We start from the raw sequence: 22,142 nt of genomic DNA, 5'->3' as shown, positions 1-22,142 counted from the left end.
AAAAGCTCAGAATGGGTCAAAAGCATCTCAGAGAATTTTTTTTTATAGGATATTCTTCACAGAATATAAAGATCTATGGCATGGATTTTATCCTACCTCTAAAAGATACAACCACTTGGACCACAGGGACAAGGATAACACATGTTAGCATAGATCAAGTAGAAGAAAGCTTCCAAGATTTTCTGGATTAATTATTTTAAACACTGCTATTAAAACAAAAGTGATGCTGAATTACTATGCTGCCATGTTACATAACATGCAATAAACTGAAAAAGCTAAGGTCACTCTAAGTGTAAATATTCTATAATTAATGTAAGTATGATAAAATCAGCAAAATTTTGTTCTATTCCTTAATTTAATGCCTTTTTGTTAAGAAAGGCCTAAAAATTGCACCAATCAGAACTGGAACATGTACATTCAAAGAACTTTATATTGTTTTCATTAAAATTTCTGAATGCACATAAAGTAAACCCAGATGATTCTGCATTGCAGCTTATGGGATTGGCTTTGTAAGTCATGCCCACTGGAGTTGAGACTGTATGAATGTTTTCACTATTAACATTTGTATGTAAACTTTTAGGTTGTTATGGGTTGCTCCAGGCTGGATATTGGTTCCATATTTGCAAATGGCAGTTTTAATCTGATGGGTGTTTGCAACACAAAGAAAACATTCTCCAAGGGAAAGACCGAGGAATGACTAATTTTATTCTGTGCTGAGTCGTTTGTCAAAGGCAATATATCTGAGTGCATGGCTAGAGTACATGCTGATGTCTTCACACCGTATTTCCTCTCTGTTGTTCCCCATCCCTAATCTGCTACAGATTTTTGTATTTACCTAGAAAATTTTGAAACTAACACAGCTGAACTATGGAACTTCTCAGAGAAAATATCTCATTTAAGTTGCAATGCAATTGACATTCTAAGAAATCTTTTAGTCTAAATCTTTTGAAATCTCAGAAGCCAGTAAAATTGACCCCATGGGAGAATATAAAATACTTTTGGTAATTTTCAACACACCACCAAGATGAACAGTTATTCCTAAAGGAAAAGGTTTAGTCTTTGATCTTTTTCATGACTTGTTCTGAAAATGCAGTGCAGTGCAGGCTTCATTTACAGATCAGAGCAGTAAAATCCTGGGTGTCTTCCAGAGCTAGTTTGCCACAAGGAACTCCATTTAAGGGTATAATTGAATGTCACTTAAATGTTTCCAAAAGATTTTCTCATAATGGTTTATATCACTCCAAAGTAAAACCACTTACCTATCAAATAACACGTATTTACTATCCCAGATCATTATGCAATTTTCCATTCTATATTTTTATTGTCCCTGCAGGTATGAAAAGGAAACCCAAACCGGAGTTTTAGCCTTATATAACAGTTTTCCAAGGATAGTCAGTGAACAGTAAAAACATACAAATTCCAATTAAGTGCAGTTTTGCTTTACTTACTTCTGAACCCCTTTCTCCTTTTGGTCCTTGCTCTCCTAATTCACCAGGCTCTCCCTTTGGAAAGAACAGATTTTAAATAAATGAAAAGAATCATTTGAATGCAGATTAAAATGCATTTTCAACAGCCAATAGAGAAATCTCACTTGTCTGAAATACTTACTGGAGGCCCCTGTTGTCCAATAGGTCCTCTAAGCCCTGGAAGGCCTATATGACCCTAGGAAGCAGAAAATATAACATATTGCAATACAAGTAACTCAGGATATCACACTCAGTTAGCTACAGATTTCCTTGTAAAGTCCACCTTGGGAGGTGCTGAGTGGCCCCAGCTTCACTGACATGACCTAGATAAAGTATCCTCAACTCTCCTGAGATCAGACCTTAGGGAGCTTTTCCTCTTTAAATTTTCTACTTCAAACTGTACGTGGGAATTACATATTGTTTAAACATTTCTGCACTTCTGTAAGCATAGATCATATTCAGTTCATTGATTTATTACTACGTCTATCTATATTATCTGTAGAACTTAAAGAGGATATTCAATGTCAAGGACTGTCTCTTTTGTATTTCAGCAAACAAACTGCATCAGTGATTAGCATGATTTACCATCCAATTTTTATATGCTGAAAGACTGAATACAATTAATGAATAATCATTAGGATTAGATTTACAAAGAAATAGTGCTTAAATTTCAGAGTAAAATGTTAATTCATTCAGTATAACAGAATCACAGAATTGTTTAGGTTGAAAGGGACCTCTTGAGATCATCTAAGTGCAACTCCCCCTTCTCAAGCAGGGCCAGGCAGAAAAGGTTGTCCAGGACCAGGTCCAGTCAGGTTCTGAGTATTTCCGAGGATGGAGGCTCTACAATGTCCTTGTGCAGCCTGTTCTGGTGCTCAGTCATCCTCACAGTAAAGTGTTTTCTTGTGTTCAAAAGGAATTTCATGTGTTTCAGTTTGGGCCCTTTGCCTCTATCCTGTCACTCGACACTACTGAAACAAGTCTGGCTCCTTCATCTTCATTCCCTCCCATCAGGTATTTATACAGATTAAGATCACCCAAGCCTTCTCTTCTCCACCTTATGAGTCCCAGCTCTCAACTTCTCCTCATATGAAAGATGCTCCAGTCATAGAATCATGGAATTGTCTAGGTTGGAAGGGACCTTTAAGATTATCAAGTCCAACCATCAACCTAACACTGCCAAAACCCACCACTAAACCATGTCGCTAGGCACCAATGTGTTCTAAGAGCTCATCACTGCAGTGAGGCACCAGCAAGTGCATCCCTGCACACTTGTGAGAGATGATACTTCTGCTACGTTACTCTACATGTATGCATAGCATGCCACGTTCAAATAGAAACAATAAAAAGCAAGAGTTATTACCTTGTAGCCCTCATCACCGGGTTCTCCTCTATCTCCACGTTCACCACTAGGACCCTAAAGAGGAAACGAGAGACCAAAATATAACAGCTGAACTGAAATAAAACTGCAGTGAAGTACAAAAAGAAAGCTGGAATTTCTCTCAAAACGGACTAACCAACGAGACTGAACTGAGGATTACTAATATTAAAGTTAGCTTGTCTAAAGGAACGAACATGAGTTTTTTCTAAACAAAATGCATTGCAGTTAGACAGTAGCCACTGTCTAAAATATTTTCTACCTGAAGACTAGAAGCTAAAAGATAAATCTTACATGGGCATAAATGAAATAGGAGTATTGAGCTCAGTAGAATGCCACGGGATTTATACCCATATATATGCTATGTGAATTAAAATTCTCCATGAATAAATGAAGAGACTGTTTTCAAGACATGCGAGGAAAACTCTTCTTATGGTTCCTGTAAGACAACATGTGATAAATTGGGTCCTTTTCTGAAATGATTTGCTGTACTCAGAATCTGCTTAAATTTTGAAGTTCATCCTAATAAAAAGGCAATTTCAATCCCCTCAGCATGCCTCACACATACGAGAATTGCACAGGTGCAGAGGGAACAGCATGATTTTTGAGAGTCAGGTGGCTCTTACCACTGCATTCAGACACCTCACTAGTTCTACTTCAGGGAAAGGTTCTTACTCCAGACCCACAAGAAATAGGATTTTTCCCCAGAATTTTAACTCTCATTGCAGCAAATAGACCAAATCTCAGTCAAAGGAAAAATGATGGGATAGAGAATCATTTCCATAGAAAGTAAGAATGGCCAAGACTTTCCAAAAGACATCCAGCCAATCATTAGATGAAATAATAAGGGACCGCCTTTTTCCCTAACTGATTTAAATAAAGGCACATAATGGAAAATTGGCCAGGCATCACTAACTGCAATGTATCTTTACAGTTCACAAATGAATAGGTTAGCCACTTCTACTGCACGTCCACCAATAGATACTATTATGCAACCGCTTGTATACTCTCCAAGGTTTCAGCAGCCTCCTGGTATGTTTCCTAGACGGAATCCACAACGCAGAAAGGCCCTGCTTGCAACATTCGAGCAATCAGCATTACAGAGCCTCTTCGGCCACAACTGAATTGGCTGGAGTCTCTTCTCTCATGCATTACCATAATTATTCTCCTAGCCTAGACTCTGTCTTCAGTTACATCAGAGTCTTACAGTCCTGCCTTTTGAGGAGGTGAAGTATAAATATTAAGGGTAATCTAAAGAGAAGTAGGCTGTAAAAGTATTACTTCTGACAAAATCAAAGCTTGAACATGAAACACTTTTAATAAGATTATGAGATGGCTTTTTTTTTTTTTTGGACATGTTCATTATTGCTGCAGAGAGATACCCCACATATGAATTCAGTAAAAAAATGGTTACAAAATGCAGCCCTCTCTAAATCAGCTAAATTAGCTTTGTAGTGATAATGAAATAACTCAAAACATATCTCTAGTTAGTAAAGCAATTAGGTATAATTCAGGATAAACAGAGAGGGTAAAATTCTGTTCCAAAATATGCTGATCTAAACACAGACTAATGACATTAGTGTAATTAAACACAGGGCACATACTCTTAAGCAGGAAAGAGCATATGACTGCATTTTTCAGAGAGGGATTACCAATTAAAAGACTGTAAATTCTACTTTTTTGTACAAGGGGGTACTGACTCTTGAGATAGTGCAACAAAGTTTCAGAAAGAACCTGCATTGTCTCTTCCCTCGAGAGGCACTAGTATAATTTTTTTGAGAAAGAAAGACCTACTGGTTCACCTATGGGCCCAGGTGGTCCAAGGGCTGTATTGTCTTCACCTGGGTAACCCTAAAACAAAGATAAATATTAAAAAATATTAACTTGGAAATTCAACCTCATCTATAATGCACACATGTTCAAATGCTAATAAACTCCCAGAGAGCATACTGTGTAGATGCTAAAAGTGAATATGATGCTTATGGTTTTAATACAATGGAAATGGTAACTCCATTTTAACGTGCACCTAAATGTCCCAAAGACATTTAGGACTAAAAAAGCTAAGTATTTGCTCTATTCTCAAAGGCAGTGTCCTGGTTTCAGCTGAGAATGAGTTAATTTTATTTCTAGTGATTGCTGTGAAAGGAATGTCAATAATACCTATTGTTTTTAGTTGTTGGTAAGTGATGTTTACACTATTCAAGGACTTTTTTCAGCTTCCCATAGAAGCATAGACAGAACGATGGAATGGCCAATGAAACATTCCATACCATAGATATCATGCTCAGTATATAAATGGGGGTCAGCCATGGGGTGGGAATCCTCGATCACTGCTTGGGACTGTGCCAATTCACCAGGCAGTGACAATCACCCATGTGATTATTATTGTTATGATTTTCCTTTTCTGTTTTTGTTTCTCTTAAGCTGTCTTCATCCCAACCCATGAGTTTTTTTTTTCCTCCTTTTCCCCTCTTTCCCCCCCCCCCCGCTTCTCCCCACCCTTCTTGGAGGGGAAAGGGGGAGGGTGAGCAAGCAGCTGTGTGATTCTAGCTGCTGTCTGGGGTTAAACCATGACAGGCAGCTATAAAAAAAAAAAGTATTTGAACAACGTCCATGTAATAGTTTCTTTATTTAATGAAAAAAGGACAAACAGGATATTTACAAGAGGAAAAAAAGAAAAATTCTTCCACTGTTTTGAGAAATATACTTAATATAGACAAACAAGTGTACAGAAGATGCCAACATTCAGCCTGAACTCTATTAAATTTTAAACATTAAACAACTGCCACCCAAACTAATAGCCAAAAAGTTACCTATTCCAGATGATATTTACCAGTATTTAATGCAGAGGCTCACATTTTAAATACGATTAAGCGTTTCCTAAGTGCATCAAAGTGATTTTTCAGAAGTCACCAAGCAAGCTAGACACCTAGCTCCCAACAACTCAGTTTTCAGTTACTGTTTCTGAAAACTATATCAGAACTTGTTTATAACATCAACCACTAATTGCCTGTTAGCAGTATTCATTGCAAAACTGGCCCTAATGTAAGAATGCATTTCTCTGTCCGGTGCAAATCCAAACTAATCTTCATGAAGGGAATCCCTGTACCTGCTTGGGGCCACACAGATTTCAGTCAGCATACAAATCTTTGCAGGGTTTAAAGCTTAGAAGAACAATAGTGAATGTGACACTAAGATAGCAGCACTGAGGCAACATCCTGCCCCTAACATTTTATATTAAGCACAGACCTTTGTCCATCTTAATTGGGACTTTCAGCAAAATCCGTGGGTGTACTCAGAGGCTTAAAGTTAAGTAAATACTTAGCTGGTTCTGCCCCGATTATTTCTGTCACCAGTGCTCACTAAGGGCAGTGGTGCTATCTGATACAATAGAATGTGTTTCTTACAATGGGTGCCTTGTGTTTTAAAACCTGAAACATTTCAACTGTATAATTTGGAACTCTGCCTCCGAATGATCCATTTCCCCAGTTTTGCATTTCTTTTCATATGCTCTCACTATACTAATAAATATTGCAAACGGTGGCTTTCGCTGCATGCCGTGGAAAATAGTGAGCGTGCAGTAACGTTTCCTCCCTTTATAATTAGTCAAACTGTAAGACAGTATAATCCATCTTCATACCTTTTCTCCTTTGGGTCCTGGGAGCCCTGGGGGCCCTGGAGGACCCTGGTGACCCTAAAGAAGCAAACAAAACAAAAATTAGTTCCAAAACAAAGACATTAAAGAAATAATTAATTCCAAACTTTCTTTTAGCTGCTTGTTACTAATAACGCTGCTTGATAAAAATGCTAAATAGTGATGTGGCCCAAAATTAATAGGCCCAGGCAGAAAATGTATTGTGTGCAGGAAAAGCTCTGTGCACAGTGGGAAACCAAAGGTTCTGGCAGGGTTTGATGCAGGTGAGGGGAGCTGGGCTGCTCCTTGGTTCAGGGTTAAGGCCACTGATGGAAGTTTCTGTTTGGAAAAAAGACATGGCGGTCTGGTTTGTAAGAGCAGGACTCAACCCATCTATGATGATCGTAATTATTTTTCAGTGAAAGTCACAATATCTTTATGTCCTTCAACTAACCTCATTCAATCAGTTTCTGTTACTGAAAGGGAAACTGCTTGGCCAGACAGTAAGCAGAGGTGGTGGTGTTTGCTGAACTCTCTTTATAATGAATAGTTATAGTAGTTTTATAGGAACTTTACTCACAAGGGGTGAGATACATTGGACAAACAAGAGTTTCAAATCTGTGGTAAAAACCAACCGCTAGTGAACTCGCAAAAAACAGTTGTTGCTCAAGGCTAACATTTCTGAGTAGGCAATCACGTGTCACATAAACACATATGTGACTATCTGACACTCCTAAAGATATTTGCGTATTCTAGATACAGATCCCCATGATATCTGAAATTATTTAGAGTACCACAGACTTACTTAGGGATGTGTGTGTACATGAATTCAGTAAAAAACTCACCCCATAACCTGGAATTCCTGGCTCTCCTTCAGGTCCCATTTCTCCTAGGTGTCCCTGTTAAATGCAATAATCAGTAACAGAAAAATGAGCTCCCATGTAAAATGTTACAACAATGACTACTTTACAAAGTTATCACTCGGAAAAATCTCCAGATATTGAGATCTGAGAACCACAGACAAATTCCTTGTTAGGTCCAACTTCATTTGGTAAAGAATACTGGGCTTTTCCCTGTTCTGTGGAAAAAATGGTCAACATTTTCAGACGTAACCTTATAATCCCTGTGCATAAATAAGATCAAAAGGATCTGAGCTTTCAGAGGTGCGGAGGAAATATAAATTATATTATAAATGCTAAGTATGCCAAGAGAATCTGAGGGTGGTCCTCACCTTAGAAAGCTGAGTCCTTCTCTTGAAAATATTGGCCATTAGATAGCTACTTTATTTCTGTACTTCATGTGTTCAGGGACACAGTGCTGCATTCAGTGGCCACAGAATGGGGCCCTGGAGCAGTGAGATGGGCATGCTGCCTCACTAGTGCAGAGGCTGCATGTGTCTGTGCATCTGTCACAGTGTGGAGCAAGCTTGGGAAGCTTGTGATGAAAGGAGCTCAAAGTTAATGGAAATACACTTAATTCAGTTAAATTTGGATCAGGTTCTTATTCAATAGGAGCAGCAGTCCTCATCTGAAATGCTTTGTTTCAGTCATGGTTAAGGCTTATTTTACATTATAGCAAACCCCATCAACGGGTCACAAGTGGTGTCCCTGGGGCCAGTTCTGTTTAGTATCTTTATCAATGATCTGGATGAGGGGATCGAATGCACCCTCAGTAAGTTCGCAGATGACACTAAGCTAGGCGGGCGTGTTGATCTGCTTGAAGGTAGGATGGCCCTGCAGAGGGATCTGGACAGGCTGGACCGATGGGCTGAGGCCAATAGTATGAGGTTCAACAAGGTCAAGTGTCGGGTCCTGCACTTGGGTCACAACAACCCCATGCAGTGCTACAGGATTGGGGCGGAGTGGCTTGAAAGCTGCCTGGCAGAAAAGGACCTGGGGGTGTTGGTGGACAGCCGGCTGAATATGAGCCAGCAGTGTGCCCAGGTGGCCAAAAAGGTCAACGGCATCCTAGCCTGTATCAGGAATAGTGTGGTGAACAGGACTAGGGAAGTGATCATCCCCTTGTACTCGGCACTGGTGAGACCCCACCTTGAGTACTGTGTTCAGTTTTGGGCCCCTCACTACAAGAAGGACATTGAGGTGTTGGAGTGTGTCCAGAGGAGGGCTACAAAGCTCGTGAGGGGTCTGGAGGACAAGTCTTATGAGGAACGACTGAGGGAACTGGGGTTGTTTAGCCTGGAGAAGAGGAGGCTGAGGGGAGACCTTATCACCCTCTACAAGTACCTGAAAGGAGGTTGTAGAGAGGTGGGGGCTGACCTCTTCTCCCTGGTGACAAGTGATAGGACGAGAGGAAATGGGTTCAAGTTATGTCAAGGGAGGTTTAGATTGGATATTAGGAAACATTTTTTCACTGAAAGGGTTATTAAACATTGGAATAGGCTGCCCAGGGAAGTGATGGGTTCGCCATCCCTGGAGGTGTTTAAAAAAAGGGTAGATGTGTTACTTGAGGACATGGTTTAAAAGTGGTTTTGTCAGGGTAGGTTAATGGTTGGACTTTATGATCTTAAGGGTCCCTTCCAACCTCAGCAATTCTATGATTATATGATTTCTGTTCTTGGAACTGGAAAGATTTAAGAAACAGCCACAGCACTGAGGTTATATGTTCACTGAGGGGCATGAGTATTCCATGGCATGCCCTGCCATCCTGCTCCTCTGACTGTCAGATCAGGAAACTGACCCGAGCACAAGATGACTCATTCCAGGTCCACGGCCCGGGTTTCTGTCTGGAAAGGTGCACAGGTCTCATTTGGATGCTGAAAGACCAGGGCACACATCAGGACACACAGCCTGGGAAGGATACTGTCTGCATCTCCAGCTACCTCAAAAAATATTCATATGTGCTACAGCTGTCACTTGCCTCTTCCCATGGAGAGACATGATTCTGCTAAACCAGAAATACATGAGCTCTTAAATAAGCATGTTTTGTACGAACCAAGGGACCTCGAGTTCCTCTTGCACCTTTGGGACCAGTTTCTCCAGGTTGGCCAGAGTCACCAGAAGGTCCAATTTCTCCAGGAGGGCCAAGCTGCCCCTTTTCCCCCTGTTGGTGTTATTGTATTAAAATCAATAACAGATTGATACTAAGTTTCAAAATACAGTTTATGCTTAACCAAAGTGTGTAACAGCATTATTTAGTAGGAGTACTACGTTTACATGTGTAATTTACTGTAGTTCTTAAAACGTCTGAATCCAGAACTCAGCAGTGAAAAAGATCCTCTGCTAAAGTCTTTCTACTATTTTATTTTGTTTTGTTTTAGCCAAAGCTTAACATTTTTGATAGCAGCAGAAACTGATCCGAGTTGCAAAATCACATCCTGATACAAATTTAAATTTCCTAAGGTCCTGAATGTTATAGATTGCAGAACGATGACAGTTCTAATTGCTATGGCTAGCAAGAAAAAAAAATGGCTTGAAGCCTGACATAAAACAGAGATAGACTTGATTCAACAGAATTTTTTTGTAAAGCAAATTTGAGTTTCAGATAAAAGGAAGGGAACTGGGGAAGATGAAAAATACTACCTTCTTTCCTAAACGGCCCCTCTGACCTGGACTTCCCGGCGTTCCTTCAGGACCCTGTACATTTATTAGAGAGAGAAAAAGAAATGATATAGAAAGGCCTGGAAACATGTTTGAACTGTGCTCCAAACTGGATAACTAAGCAGGCTTTTGTAATGCAGAGAGGTGGGAGGAAAAATCTCATTAACTGTGGCTGTGAGCAAGTTAGTAGGACTGTTTCAAGTTACAGCAGAAACAAGTGGGCCAGCATCAGGGATCACTTATCAAACTAGTGCAAATGCACTGAAAATAGAGAGGGAAAACCCAACAAATCTTGTTCGCACAGAAAATACTACTTCAGGAATAAAATTGCTTTGAGAAAACCACTGGATTTAGATAAATACAATACACAACAAGAGGAAAATTAAGAAAACGTTGGGGCTGCCAAATGTAAAGAGCAGGACCCTGACACAATTTGCTGTAGAGCAGAGACCTAACTCAGTAAGTGCTGGTGCCTACCACTGCCCGTCTCCCGGTGACTGTATAACTGGGCATGCTGCCTGCAGATGAAGGGTGCTATGAAGCTACAGCCCTGCTGCCCTCTAGGTCACTTCAAAAAGTGACTCTCCCAAAGGGCTGGATGTGTCCACTGCTCACTGGTTTCAATTTACCCAAAAGTTCTGTGAGTTAGAGGAGGTAACTTAGCTTCAGTTTTAGATAGAGAGAGAAATATCTGAGTTTTTTTTGAATCATTGTGGTGATAAGCCAGGGTAAATGTAATTTAAACTGATTTGTGAAGCTTATTTGTGGCTTTGTAAGCTTTTGTTTAAGGGAAATGTAATATTACTCTCACCCTCAATAAAACCCTCAGACAATTGATTATAGGAAACTGATTTCCGTGTTTAGACCAGGATATGATCTGTCCACATCCCTAGAAGAAGGTCAAACCAAAACCGTGATGTGAACACTCCCAGACGCCAGGGAGGATGAGTGGGGAGGGAGGCAGCTCTGCAGCCGCCTTTGGAATGTGTGGAACAGAAATGTGAAAATCCCTTGCTAACCACATCCTCCCAAACACTGAATTGCCGGACCCGCCTGTCTCACTGAGGCACAGCAGCACTGCTGATGTTGTTTACTATATACAAGTATAATTACATACATTCTAGATATGCCAGGGCTGAGCCGTTTTATAATTTCAATGTATGAAACTTTAGAGCTTCTCCAGAATTGCCAACACAAAACAGAAAAAAAAAAAAGTCAGAATGATATTGTATCAGAAACCAATTTTTTTCTGTAGCACACTAAGTGTTCTGACAACAAGAGCATTTTTTTCCTTCACTAGGAGAGTAGTTCACTGTGAAGAACCCAGGACTAAAGACAGCAGATTGTAACACTGATGCTTAGAGGACAGAAGGGACAGTGCTCACAGCCGTTGACAGCTGGCCCTCCAACTAATGTTTACTCAGACTGCATCATCACATAAGAGCTACAGAGAAGGCAGCCAGAGATGTGAATGAGAACATGATGATTTTTGGTAATGGAATCTGATGTCTGGATTGAGGCTACACACTTGCTTTGAAAACTGTGCTCCAAAATATTAGTTCACATTAAGAAGTTGCATAAAACTTCAGCAAAATAGATTTTTATAGATGGATTTTAGCTGCTAGGAGTGATGCCAGAACAAATACATGAACTGATCTAACAATGTTGACTATGGATCCCAATGCTCATTTACTATTTGACCTGTCTATGCTTGCAGCTGTTTCTCTCCATGTGCAATCTTCCTTTCAGTTGTCTATAGCAACTGGCGGTCTCATTATATGTTTATTTAATTCCTTTCAGAGGCACCAAAATGAAGTTAGTTAAAGAATAAATTTCTTTCAAGAACAAAATGGAATGAGGAAATTCTTTCTTCTCTCTCCTTACTTTTTATAGTATATGCCTCATTACAAAATGATTGACAAGGTAAGAAGAGAAGGTCCACCAAAGACATGACATCACACCACAGGACAGAATCATCATCCAAAGTAGCGCTGCCCGGCATGACAGACCCTCATTTCTGGAATTCAGCTCCAGTGCAGGATGGACAGCATGCATAAGATCATCTTTACAACACCTTTGGCAGCAGTGTAGAAAGACCACTGTTAGGAAAGGCAGGCCATCCAATTGATCAGGAATAATTTGGATTATCCAATATCTATCATGTGATACTGGTACCGAGTCACTTTTGACCTGTCTTGTATTCCTTATCAGAGAAGTTGCTATAATCCACACCAACACTTTAAGAAATCCTGTGCTGTTGGTGCCTGTGCTGCAGTAAGTTTGTAACTAAAGAAACCTCAATGTTCAGGGTATCACTTTTTTTTATTTTTAGACCTTCCTTTTGTTGTTAAGGTTCATTAAAAGGAATGACAGCTAAGCACGTATGTGGTAAGAACATTAGCACAAAATCTTAAATTGGAGTCAAATCTTGTGTGCTTTAAGGTCTAATGCTTCATCATTTACAAGCTGCTCAAAACGACAGTTCTTTGTCCCAAGGAACTTCTAATCTAAACTGAAAACCAGACAGCCCTGGGAGAGTAAACAAAGCCATGAGTAGGGAAAGTGATACAAAACAATGAAAGATCTTACAGCACAATTTATGGTAGAAGATGCATCTTGACAATTTCTTGGGTGTTTTTAAAATTTAAAGAATGATCTAATACCTTGAGATTGCTCTCAGTCTCCAAATGAAGGTGAGGATAGAGACTAATGACAGAAGGTTGTCTGGAGAGGAGAGAGATGAAGGAGAGGCTCCAGGTTGTGTGATGTATGTCTGGATGACAAGTGATGAGGAATCTCTATCTGCTAAGAGGTACCAGATTTAAGATTGGAAAAACATGTGTCTCCTCTCTCTACCAACCCTGAAAAGCTGAACCACATAGAAAAGGGGGACAAGCTAATTTAAAGATGGTCATCTCTAATTGCAACAGAAAATCAGAAAATAAAAAATAAAAGAAGCAAGCAAAATTAAAAAGAAAATAATTACAAAAGCAGATGAACAAAAAGTCCACTTAAACCTGAAAACACTTACAGGAACGCCCATTATGCCAGGTTCACCAGGGGGTCCAGCAATTCCTGGTAACCCCATCTCTCCTTTTTCACCACCTTCTCCAAGGAGACCCTGGTCTCCTGGGTCTCCCTGAAACAAACAACCAACCAAACAATCAAACAAAAACAACAGAAAAAGCTTAGTCAAGCTGCTGGTACAAAATTACTTATTCTTGAGAAAAGTGAATTCTGAATCTTCAAGTTTGACAAAAACCACACTGAAACTGATGGGAATCTTACCAGTCAAATTCAGATCGCACACCAAGTTAGGGTAAAGCCCTTCCTATCTACACTCCTACAGCCAGATTTTGTCTCATCCCTCGCCAACTACTGACAGTGTCCTCTGTGACATCCCCTGTCCTGGCACCTGCCACAGTCCGTGACACAACATTGATCCAATGCAGGGAATGGAGTACCCTTGGGCTCACTCTCTCCAGCATGATAGTCACCACCGAAATAAGCTGTCCTCAGTTCTCCAGCTTGCATTTCTCTGTCAAGCCATTCAACTTTGCAGCCCTCGCAGGGTAGGTATGTGCCTAAAAGGCACAGGAAAGCCTATAATATACAGGGCCTCCTATGTTAAAACTAAGTGGACCCAACTGGGCTCTGTTGAGCTGGTGAAATAGGAGAAGTAGAGAGATTTGTGTCCTTAAGCTAATATGACTACTTTACATCTCCTACAAAAACCGAATGTACCTTTGGGCCGTCTTTTCCTTGAACACCGTCTTCTCCTGGAGGTCCTGGTTCACCCTTATAGAAAGGAACAGTTGAAAACAAAGTTATTGCCTAAACTTCTCAACAGAATTATTGCCTTGGAAGAACTCAGACTAGTTTTACACATGCTTATTATCTTTTGGACAACTTTTATATTGCTGTTACAGTTTATTTGTCTTTATTTTTCCCTGATTTACACTGACAGTCACAGTCCTGTGAATCTCGAAGACAGGAAAACACAAAAGATGATCAACATTAGAAAAATGAGGCAATACTATGTCTGTATAACACTGGAGATTTGGACAGTGGCACCGAGATTGTTTGGTTTCATAGTATACAACATGTAATTACAGTAACCTCAAAAATATACCTATTCCATCCTGAAACTTCCATGTTTATGTGGATAACTACTATATTGGTATGTTTAGTGACTCAGTTTAGGGCTATGAAAAACTCATCATTTACCAACAGTATCGCCATCATGGCATTTTAAAATATTTGCCTTTCTCAGGTAAAGACACTGGCAACTTGCAGCTTTTGTTGCAGATAGTAAAAAAGCACATACAAGCTGCTCTATACTAATAACATAGTATTTCAGACATAGTGGTATGGTTAAGTCCAGAGTTCCCACTGTGGACCAGTACCAGGAATTGGTCTTCTCCAAGGACAGGCAGAATTGTGGAATGCGCTTTGCCCCAGATTTTGGGCAGGTGGAAAAGATGACAGCAAGGAGGTAATGGAACAAGAGAGCCCAATGGTAAGACTTAAGTCTGAAAGGATATAGTTTATGCTCTTTTTAAAGTGTTCTGGATAAAATCTGGTTTTAGAACTTTAAAAGTTTTTTCAGCCTTCAAAGGTACGCAACTGTTTGGGTCAGATGCATAGGAAGAATAACCAGAGGTACAAGTGCTTGGTAAAATCAAATGCTGAATGAGCCATCCATAGCACCAGAAGCAAATCAGCTGCTTTAGATGGTGGTACAGAGAGATACCCTACTCTGCTGACACTATACTGTTCCCATTATTTCACCTGGACTGGGTATCCGTACACAGCATTATTGTGTGTTGTCATCTTAACAGCTCTTTCATGTCTCTCTGTGACATGAGACACTTAGAAATATTTCAACATTATAATCAATACTATTTTAAATTTGCTACAATATTACAATTTTTAATTTTTTTTTAAGCAAGGAATCTGAAAATAGCTTCTTATTGAATTCTTCTGATAAATCAAGGTTTCTCAACATGCATTTCTGACATATTTGTAACATACCTTCCTTTTTGGAAGAAGATTTTGCATCCATAGCTTACCCTTAAACCTTGGTCGCCTGGTTCTCCAGCCTTCCCAGCAGGTCCAATATCTCCCTGGAATATCACAAGAAAAATAAATCATTAGATTTTGAGGGACAACATTCCTAACAATGACAGTGTTTACAGATAATGCACTCATCGTGTCACTCATCGTGACAATAACAATATTTCTTAGTGGCTCGTTTCCTGTATCACTACCTACTTGGCTAATGCATCAATCACTATGATTTGCTTTTATGGAAATCTGAAAATTTAAACAGCACAAGAGAGAGTAATTTCAACATTTACCTTTGCACCTGGTTCTCCCTGCAGGCCAGGTTCTCCTTCAGGGCCAGGAGGTCCCTGCAGGGTACAAGAGCTACATGGTCACCAGTAATAAATTTGCAACCACCAGATAACACAATCAAAATCGAAGCAGAAAACCAGCATGAGACACTGGGAAAGATGCATGTCTGAAAAATCAAATTAAGACAACATAGTTCTTTGTTCTTACAGGGGCCCAACAGAAGAAAAGAAAGGAGTGTATAGGAGGAGTTCAGGAACTGCACTGTGGATCAGGAATGTATTGAAGACTCAGCAGTACCACTAAGCCTGTACCTTTCATCATAAATTACTAGCAGGCTGAGCAATCATCTATCTTTTCTAAATCTGACTGACAACTTCATCACTGTTTAGGCTTGGAGCCAAGTAGATATAGGCTTTGGAGAACAAAGCCCTTTTTGGAGCCTTCAGCCCTTAAAGAGTTAATGGTATCAGATTGCTTCTTGTAAAGTTTACATTTAAAATTTTTTTTAATAGTGAGTCAGAAGACTGGATTTTGGGTGACTGAGGAAGAGTGTTTCTTTGAATGAGCCAAATCCCTTCTGTTTTAAGTGAGCTCATCTCTCAACTACTTCATTGCAAATGTGGCTAATACATTCTGTCATATTTCTTTCAAAGAGATATTAAAAACAAAGCAAAAAATAGAAGCAAAAGTTAGCAAGAAGACTGCCTGCAGCTGCTTTTCTTCATCTACCATTTGCAAGGACATATGATTAATGCTGTTTTACTATCTTATTGCAAGGAGAAAGATGCTTCCCCACCAAAAAAAAAAAGTTGTGTGCTCAACTAAACGTTCACCTTCTGGGTGCAGAGGTCACGAATGTATGGCCCAAAGACAGCGCTCACAACAGAAACAGCTACTTATTTTACACATTTCTTTTTGTAACATCTTTAAGTAAGGGAGTCTTTCGGCTGCTCATGATATTTAAGTCAGTTGCAGGTAATAAAAAAACAGTTTCTAAACACGTTGTCCAGGCTTATTCAGTTGGTTGAGTGTTTGTAATTACTACATAAATGATTAAAAACCCACCTCAAAACCCATTTCTCCAATAGGGCCAGCATCTCCTGGTTGACCTCTTGGACCCTGGCATTAAACAAAATTTTGGATGCATCATTCAATTAATATTAAATTACATTATATAGTCTTGACTTTGTCTCTTCAGAATTCTTCCAATTGGCATAAAGAAGTGTATTTTGTTGTCTTTCCTCCTGAATCCAACAGTGTATATAAGTACCATAATGGCCTACAGTACTGAAGACCTCATTGCCAATCTTGACACACTGAAATAACAGATTTAAATAACAGCACAGATGTCTCTTCTTTTAGACCAAAAGTAAATTATTATCTAAACTAAGCTCCCCTTTTGATGAACTGAGACTTTGTTTAATTAAGGTTTGTTAGACTGTCTGGTTTGCTTTGTGGAAAAGCCTACAGTCTGGTATGGAATTAACTGAAAACAACTACTGTGTGCTTCACTGTGGATTTAGCAATATTTATATAGGACATTGACTGAGGTGTAATGGACTAAAGGCTGGAGCCATTTTGGTAATATTAGTAACCTTACTATGAGCATTTTCTTATAAGCCTTACTGTAAGTAATAAATTTATTGCAGTAACACGTAAGGATTGTTTCCTAAAGTGACATGCTCAAATTCTCTGCACATGTTGGATAGTCCATCTCTGCTCACAGAGTTGGATTTGTGTGCTGGGGGGTAGAGGTTGCTTGTAACAGCTTACAGCCGATTCTATAGCCACTATTAATGTATGTCAGGACAAACCAACCCTCTGGATGTATCCAGTCTTTGAACTTTCGGAAAGTTCATATCCATTTACCCCTTTGGAACTCATCTGTGTTTAAGTACATTTTAAATTCAAAACAAAGATGCTGCTAAACTCTATCATATTTATGATAGAAGCCTTTTAAACAAATATTTACTGGTTTTTGTTTCGCTTCCTCTTACAAACTATGCATATGGTTTCTCTCCTTCTGATCAATTGGTGGTGATAATGCAAGTATATTCTTCTCTTGTAACAACAATGTAAACTGCTTATTACTGAGAGGATTCCAGCAGATGCATATGTTTTACTCTATAGCTTCATTTAACTGAAATTGCCGTTTACTTCCTGTTGAGAAATCACTTGGTCCTAAAATAAGTCCATCGATTTTCATTTGCAGCAACTCCATGGCATTCCATAAGGCGAGTGTCACAAAGCTTAAGTTTGATTCATTAGACAAGTATTTCTTCATAATATTACCATGGAGCTAAGTCTGCTGGATTGGTAACGCATCTTTCCCCTGAGACTTTCAAGGAATTTCAGAAGCCAAAAATTTATAGCAATATAGGGACTCCTTTTAAGCATTAACTACAGGTAATTTGCAAAGAAGGATTTTTACTGAAATGTTTGACAAGTAGATAAAGTTAGAGTGTAATTTAGATCAAGCCCGTTACTACAAATAGTTCTAATTGCTTATGTTTCTCTGCTTCTCCACGAATAATCAGGGGTTTTCGGCTCCGTGCAGAACTAGTGACAGAGCCAGAGAAACTACTTCAGCAGCTGGCTTTCATGTAGTGACCAGCTGACAGAAGATGAAAACAAGCTGCTTGGATGGGCATTTAAAAAAATAGCCATGCGTTTCATTTCGTAACACCTTGTGTCATTTTCATCACTTCTCGCTAGCTCTACAGACCGTTTTCCCAAGACATTTTACTCTTTCAGCACTTGAAAGAAAAGGTACCCTGTTCACAGGATAAGCTTTTCTTACTTCTGACACTGCACATGTAAATTCTACGATGATGAGCACAACAGAAATGTAGGTTGCTCAAGAGTAGACCACTTAGATTAGATAAGGCTGATAGTCATTCCATATACATGAAAATTCATACTTGTCCAGAAAAAGGCAGGAATTTTCTGTATAAGCCTTGCATTGTAAGGCTCTCAGATATCACAACATGAAGATTAGATATAATAAATGAAAGAGACGAAGTGACAATGATAACCATTAGAAAATACATTTTCTGTTGAAACATTTTGCCATTCCTACAAGTTGGCAGCTCAAGTACACAATTATATCCAAACGAAAATTTACCAAAATAAATGTTGGTGTTTTTTTAGCCCCCCAAAATGTGCAATGGCTTTCTGTCAGTATGTCAGCCTATGGATTAGTAGAAATAATATTTAACAATATTAGAAATAATAAGAATAATTAGTAGAAATAGTATACTTTATATCAACAGTTCACTTTCAAGATTTAAATTAACTATATGTCATTTGATGTGCAAAATAACTTTTCAGAAGCAATGAACACACACAATTTTTTGACAAGTCTATTAGGTTTTTGCACTATAAACCAGCAGCCTTCTCCCAAGTCCCCCTAGGACAGCACACACTTGTTCACTGTATTTATATAACCTGATTTACCCCCAGAGATGGTAATGCACTACTATTCCTATCATGGCTACACCTTGCAGCACTTTGCATGTATTTGCTGCAGACTCTGCATGATCTCCTATTACAATATTAGCCACATAAAAGTGAGCGTGGCTTTGATATAATAACAATCAGAACAAGAATCCATCCATCAGAGGAATGTCTGAGATTTACCATATTAGTCTCTTTTTTGTTGGAAATTTAACTTGCCAAATAGATGTAGTGCCTGAGTTCCTGAATAACTATCCTAAAATTTGCCTGAAAAAAATACCACTAGTACCTGTATTGGCACGTACATTTACATAGTCCATAATGTAGATGTCTACCTCAATGCAGCGTAAAGCCACATAATACTGTGGTCCAAATTCTGTCATGATCTCCTGTGTTGCACACCCCTTACTACAGTGCTTGCCAACATGATTAACAGGTCTCCTTATGAACAAGTCAGGCTAAGCAATGGAAGCAGAGTCTAGCCCTGCAGTTTTGGAACAATTACCCCACAATTCCTACCTAACCACAGCTGGCAACATTGAATCTTGGTAAAACAAAGCTTGAGTTACCAGGGAATTCAGTATAATGTGTGGAAAAAATTTTAAGCAGGCATAAGGATCAACTTACTGGCTCTCCCATTGGTCCCCTGTCTCCTGTGGTTCCGGGAGGCCCAAGCAAACCCTGGAAGATTAAAATAAAATAAATAAATAAATAAAATCATTGGAAACAAGCTGTTTCATATTCTGTGAAAAGCCACTTCCTCTCTTATTTCTGCTCACTCAATAACTTGCTGAGAAACATCCAAGAAATACGTGCGGCCTTTTCTCCTGGTTGACGTGCGTTGCCACATCACTAGCTCCAGTGGCAGGTGAGGGAGCCCTGAATAAATACTTCCTCAGTTTCTTTTACGTAGGGATGGATCTTAGCTGACCCACCATTTACCAGTTCCTGATCATTCTCCTTAGACTCATGTGCTGCTTGTGTGTGCAAACTGAGCCTCAACACAATGTTACGAGCGTCCTGCCCTACGAACTGTATTTGAGTTGATCAGTAAGGTTCACAGCCCACTCTTCATTCTGCTCAAACTGCCTCATTGCATATCTGTCTCATACTCTCTTCTAGAGACTGTAGCTGTAGGAGTAATAGAGCAGGATCTTGTACTTTGCAATAAATTTATGAATTCCTGTCATCTCAACCTAATAAGGTTTTGTTTCATCCATTTCTATATATGTAAATACACCTAAAAATCCTAGTGAATGAAGGGGAAATAAAAACCCATCGTGTCAAAGGTGAGAGGCAACAAGCTCCTAAATCTGAGCAGAAGAGATAAGAGAAATACAGTGACAATCAACATTTTAAGTCTCAATTTCAGCACAAAATCACCATCATTACTGCTTTGTTTCTGCTTTTCTGATTCCTTTTTTATTGAAAATCCAATACAATTTGGACTGGTAACCTTCTTTGTAAAAGAAAGTCTCAAATAGAACATTAGATTTCCATTGAAAAAAGCCCTAAAAGGAGGAATTTTCTCCTGTACATGGGATATACATTTTGCACATTTTTCTACATTTATCCCAACACTGATAGCACACATCTACTCTAAGATTCATCCAAGAATTGTTTTTCTATGTCACAATTACTTTCTCCCTTAAAACTACAGTAAAACTAAAAAAAAAAAAAATCCAAAGCAACTTCTAGGACCCCCCTACTAACTACAATGACCATTTCTTCTGTTGCAATTCGCTATCACATTGTATTCTGTGGACCATTATCCATGAAAACATTGGTTTTATAGCAGACTAGACCGTATTCACACTTACTCTCGCTTCTGCCCCTGATTCTTTGTATGAATAAATGCAAACCATACTGTCAGAGTTTTCCATCTGCTCTAAATTAGACAAATTCCCTCATATCTGAGCGTGAAACGCAGTATGAAATTTTGTGGATTTTTTTTTTTTTTTGGTAGAAGTACTAGAGAATTTCATACTCACAAGTGCACCCTGATCTCCTCTTTCTCCTGGATTTCCAGCTTTACCCTGGTCAAAGAGAAATATTTAAGATGATACTGGCTTCAGATAATTTCTAAACGCAGCTCAGAAATTAGCAGAACTGTGTTCAGGCTTACCGCAAAGATTGGCTCCAATACTTACAATGAGCCCAGGAACTCCTTTCTTCCCTGGATCGCCTCTTTCTCCCTGGTAAATAACCAACAATGTGTGAATTCTATGTGCATTTGCCAGATACGCTGTATACAGTTGCTGTCAGTTTAAATGTTGGGTCACTGCAGAAAGTCCATATTCAGGCTTAGATGGGCTTATACCATAATAAGGAAGTACCTGAAGAAGGCAGAAATTCGAAAATCTTCTCCTGAATTAAACGGAACTTTATGGCTTCTGACATGCTAGGTTGTTCTTTGGTTTGTTTGCTTGTTTTCTTTTCTTATCTGTTATGGCGTATCCAAATTTTTTGTATAGTACTGAGCAATGCGAGCGCTCACCTTAATGCCTTGTGTTCCTGGTTCTCCTGGAGGACCGTCTAGACCTCTTGGCCCCTGAATATTAAAGAAGTGATTCAGAATATTAATTACGCATTACTTTTAGTTATCACTAGGGAGATGCAAGATAAGCTTTAGGAAAGGGGAAACATTTTGTTAGCACAAAACCCAATTTTCATTGTATGTCAAGTGTGAAATAAAGCGCCAAAGAATAAAATCAATTTCTGGTTTGCTGAAATATGAATTTAAGAAGAAAGATTTTTTGAAAAATATGTAAACAAAATGTTCAGGGTCTCTGTTGGAACCAGCTTGCAGGCTGATATTTTCTGCTCTTTTTTCCATCCACTTTGTATGCATGCAACAGATACATATTTAGAAGAATTTAGATGAGCACTGGTTATATGGACTGCTTGCTTTTATAATATAAGTTGTACATGCAAAAATCCATCTTGCTAGTAAGACTAAAACAGGCAGATAAAGTCCTTCCATTAGTAAACCACTTTGAGGCAAGATTAAAAGCAATTTATAATCTTGCATAGTGAGCTGCTCTGTTGTTAGATTAAACTGTCTCTTGTAAATTGACTTTTTACAACCAATAGATGAACAAAGATAACCTGTTATATTATTGTATTACAATATAGCAAATATTTATTGCCAAAACATTCAGAAATGATGATTTAATATTGGAAATCTAAATGCATTAGTTCACAAGCAAATGAAAAATCCTTAAAATAGATCATGAGCAAAATGGAAAAGAATATTTTATCCATGCTGACTTAGGAGGTTATTTACATAATTC

The 22,142-nt window shown here is 38.9% G+C and overlaps 1 protein-coding gene across 1 annotated transcript in view; it reads right to left on the bottom strand.

Annotated features, from left to right (window-relative positions):
• The window catches only part of COL24A1 (collagen type XXIV alpha 1 chain), a gene marked incomplete at its 5' end in the record, with an annotated part of 158,634 nt that overhangs the window by 24,002 nt on the left and 112,490 nt on the right, over positions 1–22,142 (bottom strand). The window contains 17 exons of the mRNA XM_082484525.1: positions 1,449–1,502; positions 1,609–1,662; positions 2,830–2,883; positions 4,639–4,695; positions 6,485–6,538; positions 7,324–7,377; positions 9,431–9,538; positions 10,018–10,071; positions 13,067–13,174; positions 13,780–13,833; positions 15,108–15,161; positions 15,396–15,449; positions 16,459–16,512; positions 19,477–19,530; positions 20,841–20,885; positions 21,000–21,044; positions 21,347–21,400. Coding sequence (XP_082340651.1) covers positions 1,449–1,502; positions 1,609–1,662; positions 2,830–2,883; positions 4,639–4,695; positions 6,485–6,538; positions 7,324–7,377; positions 9,431–9,538; positions 10,018–10,071; positions 13,067–13,174; positions 13,780–13,833; positions 15,108–15,161; positions 15,396–15,449; positions 16,459–16,512; positions 19,477–19,530; positions 20,841–20,885; positions 21,000–21,044; positions 21,347–21,400 — 1,011 coding nt within the window. The remainder of the gene's footprint in view (positions 1–1,448; positions 1,503–1,608; positions 1,663–2,829; positions 2,884–4,638; positions 4,696–6,484; positions 6,539–7,323; positions 7,378–9,430; positions 9,539–10,017; positions 10,072–13,066; positions 13,175–13,779; positions 13,834–15,107; positions 15,162–15,395; positions 15,450–16,458; positions 16,513–19,476; positions 19,531–20,840; positions 20,886–20,999; positions 21,045–21,346; positions 21,401–22,142) is intronic.

The sequence above is a fragment of the Vanellus vanellus genome (assembly GCF_965231255.1).
Source record: "Vanellus vanellus genome assembly, chromosome: 5".
Lineage (NCBI taxonomy): Eukaryota > Metazoa > Chordata > Aves > Charadriiformes > Charadriidae > Vanellus > Vanellus vanellus.
Note: the sequence above shows the minus strand (reverse complement) of the source record. Positions and strands in the feature narration are given on the sequence as shown.